This window comes from Ictalurus punctatus, chromosome 3, assembly GCF_001660625.3.
Source record: "Ictalurus punctatus breed USDA103 chromosome 3, Coco_2.0, whole genome shotgun sequence".
NCBI classification, from domain to species: Eukaryota; Metazoa; Chordata; class Actinopteri; order Siluriformes; family Ictaluridae; genus Ictalurus; species Ictalurus punctatus.
In genome coordinates, this window is record NC_030418.2 from 10,416,828 (window position 1) to 10,422,921 (window position 6,094).

The following is a 6,094-nucleotide window of genomic DNA, read 5'->3' on the forward strand; positions in this document are numbered from 1 at the left end:
TTGCCTTAAAATATGTGTTATAATAAACTGTGATTTTGATTTCTGTCAGGCAACGGATGCGCCCGAAAAAGGAAGACAGAATCAGCGCAGAAAACAGAGGAATGTGTGAATAGATCATCTCCTGTGATTGAGGCATTTAAAAGTAAAGCTATTAGCATGACCCAACTTTATTTATTAATACTTGAATAAGAATAAGTCTAACTATGATCTATTATCAGTTACTGGATTTGGGTCCTAAGTGGTTCTGTGTCAATATGCCGTAGTTTCAAGACATGAACAAGCTCTATTGCATGGGGAGTGAAAGGTAATCTGGCTAAATAAAATAATAAACTAATTTTTAAGCCACTGGGTTCTGAAATGCTTGACAAATTCAGTTCATTGGTTGATACAGTGTTTGATGTGTTTGGAAAATAAGTAAAGCTGCACTTCCCTCTCTATAATCATTTGTAATTGATTTGATAAGATTGTGTTCTTTGGTGCTTTTTTAACCTCAGTGTTTCAACAAGAACTTGACACCAAGCATGACAAATATGAGCGTCTGGTCAAACTGAGTCGAGACATCACAATTGAGAGCAAGAGGACAATATTTCTGCTACACAGAGTGACAAGGTAAAAGCTGGCTAGGTCAGATATCTGGAAATACAACTAATTATGTATCTTGAAAGGTTAAGAAGAATTATGATGTATTTCAAGAAAAGCATAAACCCAGAACATTTATTGTTCATTTTAAATTGTTTACAAACAGTTTGCCTGTCTGTCAACGTAGAGTTCTAATCATTCTGTAGTGCAGTGAACAAACTGGATTTAAAACCAAGATGATGTTGCATAAATCGTAATAATGTGTTTTATTGTATACTTTTATTTTTTAAATGGGAGGTTTAATTAATATTTAATTGAAACCTTTCAAGGTAACACAGCACAGTTTATTATTTTTTTTTTAAAAAAAACCCAGTATATTACTCCACAAAATGTTGATGTGGCCTTTAAGAATCCACTATCCTGTTAAGATGCTTTGTGTCGGATTTCTTATATATTATTCTTTTTAGAATATGGAATCGTAACCTTTTTGGTGGATGATAGTTTGGTTCATCTCTAATGTGAACATAGTGTAATAAAACTAAATAAAATGCTTGTTTAATGAATAACATTATGATTTTTATTTTTGGTATGGGACTGAACTACAGTGTACCCAACGTTGAAGAGGTTTTGAATGAGGCAGATGCCAGACTGGGCGCTGTGAGGCAGAAGATTGGTCACATATCTGAGGAACTTGGAGAAGAAGATCTCTATCAGTTCCACAAAGCCTTCATGTCAGGTTAGTTTTCCCATCATAGAACAATCAACAAGCATCCAACACTTATAGGTAGTAGAAAGAAGAATTAATTTTAGTTAAGCACCAGACCATTTGGAAGGCTTTTTAAAAGTATAATGTTATAAATTGCAGACAATTATAGAACTGGTTTTTGATCATTGATAAAAATAGATTTAATAAAAATGCATGTGAAGTAAAAATAATGTTGATCAAAATATGGATTAATACATAGTCATTTGGTTTGATAAATTCAAAGATGATTTGATTTAAACAATACAGGTTTTATAAAATATACACCATATTCATAATTTATCATTACATTTCTGTCCTTGAGCATTTATGATTCCTACCACAAAACTGGTTCTCTGTTATTGTTATCATTATGTGAGTTTTCATGATGACCCCCATCATGGAGGGCTGCAAAAAAAATAAATAAATGAATAGCTTGGAAGAGTATGGAAAAGTAAAAAAAAAAAATAATAGCACCACTCAAACTCCAGCAGAGTGACCCTCTCACTGCAGATTTAGATTTAGTATGAGGGACGAAGGTTTTAAATTCTGCCTGTCAGTTACATTTACTGCATTAGCCGTTATCCTGAGCAACTTAAAGTACTGCTTTGTAGGGGTAGGTTTCAAAACCTAATCTTATGCTAGTTTAATAGATCAGTTTCTAAAAATGGCATCAACCTAAAATCCTGTTAGGGGCTGGTTTGTTGCCAGAAAAGACAATATGCAATTCATGGGCATCGCTTTGTGGCTTTTATTTATTTGTATTATTTTAGAATATTTTAGTATAATAATGAAGGGATTGGCATTATGAAATAACACATATAGACTATCTTATATTTTTATATATTTTTCAGTATATCTAATGAAATTATGCACACTCTAGGTATCATTTTAACAAGTTTCATTAAGGAGCTTCACACTAGAGGTTTTTCTTAAAGTTCCCAAATAGGCCAAGCTCCTCAATACTTCTCGTTCTAAGTTCTTTTTTAAAAATATTTATTTATGACATTTTGCATGGTGAGTAATGAGACAGAATACACAAACGTGTACCCAACAAATAACATTGTCAGATATAAACATTAATAAAGGAGGCGGTGAGCAAGAAAAAAACAGAAACCTAGCAGACACTTTTATCCAAAGCGACTTACAAATGAGAAAATACAAGCAAACACATCCAGATGTAAATGTCAATAAGTGAAAGCTGAAATTCATATCGTTTCATATTCATCTTTTGATCTCAAACCCAAATGTGTATAGTGTATAGCAAAAACAAAAGAATCGTTCAGAATGTGGAGTCTGCATTTGTCATTAACTATAGACATACTCTTTAGGATAATTCAGCTATAATTATACAGGACCACAAGTTGGACATAATTGGTTAATTAATTAGTTAATTATTTCCTTAATACAGAACTTTCCATACATCTGTTTTCAACAAATGCCTGATTGACATATCATTAATTAAAAAATACAGCAAAGTATTTATCAGCATATTTCTGTGTCGGTGTATGTAAGCATTTGGGACCCCCTCAATTATTCTTCCCCCTGTCCCTATGGCTATGTCAGCATCTGCATAAAAGCCTCCACACCCTTGTGTCCGTGTGTGTGTGTGTGTGTGTGTGCTAATTGTTTCAGAAAGCTGAATCAGCATTTGTCTTATATGTCAGAATAACACTTCCGTCAGATGCAAAGGGTGGAATGATAAATCTGGAGACATGATCTTCATAGTAGATGAATTTTATTTGCAGAAACTTCTTCATATTGAAAAATACTGTAGTCAGCGTGTAGTAGGAGTTCTGCTTGGGTCTTGTTAGTCAACTTGCCTCCCTTTCTGTCTAGCTAAATGGGTGAAAGCCTACTCAATCTATAACACGTTTTTGGGTCATTTACAGTGGTGCTTAAGTTTGTAAACCCTTTAGGATTTTCTATATATCTGAATAAATATGACCTAAAACATCATTAGATGTTCACACATGTTCTCAAAGTAAATAAAGATAACCCAATTCAGTTTTATTCGTACAACACTTTTAACAATGGACATTGTCCCAAAGCAGCTTTACAAAAATATATAAATTTAGGATATAGGTTTTAAATGTATGAATTCATCCCAAATGAGCAAGCCAGAGGCAATGGAAAACTCCCTGAGATGATAGGAAGAAACCTTCAGAGGAACCCGACTCAAAAGAGAACCCATCCTCATCTGGGTGACACTGGATAGTAAGCTTATAAATAAATCCCTTCTATAAATGTGCTAATACTACATGGTCAAATAGTGCAGTTGTGTAACCATTAAAATGCCTTACGGATTTTACATAAAGTCTGTTTTGTTGAACTTATCCACTGTTCACTGATGGAGACTTGAGTTCAAAACTGTTTGTAGCAATTACAATCTTAAAGCTATCATAGCAATTGTAGTCCTAGCCATCATAGCATAACTGTTCATGTGAATCATCTTTTTTTTAGTGATACGATTCTCAGTAATCTCAATGATCTTCAGGCTGCACCATGTGGGACCATCCTCAGCATCAGCATGTGACTTCCAATTGATGAGAACTCCTACCAGAAATTGTTTAGAAGTAGTGCATCAGGATAGATCAGGCAAGTACGGAGAGCAGAAGGGGTCAGGATCACTGGTATCTCAGGAATATCATGTGTAGCTCGACAGAAAGAGAAAGAGAGAGGGAAAGAGAGGGAGAGATTATTAGGTATTCTTATTGTCCCATAATGGTTAAGGACAATATACTCTGCGTGAGTGCAATCAGGGACTAGCAATGACAGTATAACTAAAGGGAAGAGCCAGAAGGAAAAACAGACATGAGGGTGCCCTGGGACATGAGGGTGCCCTGGGACATAAGGCAGCCAGCCACTCCGCCATCAACAAACCTGGGAGAACAGGTGAAAAGGGAGGGCGGGGGTGGGGGACAGTATCCAAACATCCCAGTTCACTACAACATTCTATGCCTATGAGCCCAATATATCTGCTCCTTTACCTAAGAAAAAAAATATTCACAAAAAGCTTGACTAAACAAATGTTTTCAGGCAGACACTGAGACTGTGTGTGAGTCTCGAACACTAATTGGATGGCTGTTCCAGAACTGTCGGGCTGTTCCAGAACCGTGGGGCTTTGAAAGCTCTGCTCCTTGCTGTAGACTTCACTATTTGAGGTACCAAAAAAGTCTGCACCTTTTGATCGAAGTAGGCGTGGCAGATCATAAAAGACCAAAAGTTCGCTCAGGCACTGTGGCATGAGACCATTTAGTGTTTTATAGGTTAGTAGTAGTATTTTATAATCAAAGTAAAATTTTACTGTGAGCCAATGCAGTATGGATAAGATAGGGGTGATGTGGTCATATCTTCTGGTTCTAGTAAGGACTCTTGCTGCTGCATTCTGGACTAACTGGAGCTTGTTTATGCACCTACTGGAACATCCAGACAGTAAGGCATTACAATAATCTAGTCTAGAGGTGGCGAAAGCATGAACTAATATTTCTGCATCCTGTAGTGACATTTTATTTCTTATCTTAGCAATATTTCTGAGATGAAAGAAGGCTATCCTAGAAATATTATCTACATGAGTGTCAAATGAAAGACTAGAGTCAATAATCACACCAAGGTCTTTTTTACAGTTGCACATGATGAAACAGAAAGGCCATCCAGCATAGCTATGTAATCAGAAAGCTTATTTCTAGCTGCATATGGTCCTAGTATAAGTACTTCTGTCTTGTCACTATTAAGTAAACTAAAGTTAATAAGCATCCAGTGCCTAATGTCCTTTATACATTCCTGAATTTTATTAAGCTGGTGTCTGTCATCTGGCTTTGCTGAAATATACAACTGTGTGTCATCAGCATAACAGTGGAAGCTAATTCCATGTTTACGAATAATTTGACCCAGAGGTAGCATATATAAAGGAAAAAAGCAGTGGGCCTAAAACAGAACCTTGCAGAATAGCAAACTTTACCTCAGTATGCATAGAGAAGTCACCATTTACATCTATGAACTGATAGTATCAGTCAAATAAGACCTGAGCCAGGAGAGGGCTGTTCCCTTAATGCTAGCAACATTTTCTAGTCTAGGAGAATAGTATGATCAATTGTATCAAAAGCTGCACTATGGTTGGGCAACATAAGCAGAGAGACACAACCCTGATCAGAGGCCACTTTAACCAGCGCTGTCTCTCTGCTATGATGAGTGCTATGATGAGGACTAAATTTTGACTGATACATTTCATGAATGTTATTTCAATGTAGGTACGAGCATAGCTGCTGTGCTACAACCTTTTCTAAGATCTTGGAGATAAAGTTGAGATTTGACATTGGCTGGACAGTTGACAGGTCGCGGTCAGGTTTTTTTTAAATCAGAGGTTTAATAACTGCTAGTTTAAATGATTTAGGTATGTAGCCAGTGCTAAGGAAAAAATTTATGATTTGTAGAAGGGGTTTGATTATTTCTGGAATAATATGTTTAAAGAAACATGTAGGTATAGGTCTAGAATACAGGTTGATGTTTTGATGGAGAAATTAATTAAGTTAGTTCAGTCTCTCTAAGGGGAGTAAACATTCTAATTGTTGATCTGATATTGCTATATTATTATCTGCATGGTTAGTTATAAGACTGTCTGGTTGTAAATTAATAGTCCAAATTTTTTGTCTAATACTTTCAGTTTTGCCAATGAAAAAAGTCATGAAATCCTCACTGCTATATAATGATTGTGTGGAAGTTTCTGTGGTGGTTATATTCCTAATTAATTTTGCTACAGTATTGTATAAGAAT

General features: G+C 35.6%; 1 protein-coding gene across 3 annotated transcripts in view; it reads left to right on the forward strand.

The window, feature by feature from the left end:
- tsnax (translin-associated factor X) overlaps positions 1-6,094 on the forward strand; it is a 28,734-nt gene that overhangs the window by 3,070 nt on the left and 19,570 nt on the right. For 2 of the 3 annotated variants that reach the window (XM_053679577.1, XM_053679576.1), the window contains exons 2-5: positions 50-142; positions 495-609; positions 1,185-1,315; positions 3,785-3,919. In XM_053679577.1, coding sequence (XP_053535552.1) covers position 142; positions 495-609; positions 1,185-1,315; positions 3,785-3,919 — 382 coding nt within the window. In that variant the 5' untranslated portion in view covers positions 50-141. The remainder of the gene's footprint in view (positions 1-49; positions 143-494; positions 610-1,184; positions 1,316-3,784; positions 3,920-6,094) is intronic. The other variant, XM_017464699.3, reaches the window with a different exon arrangement.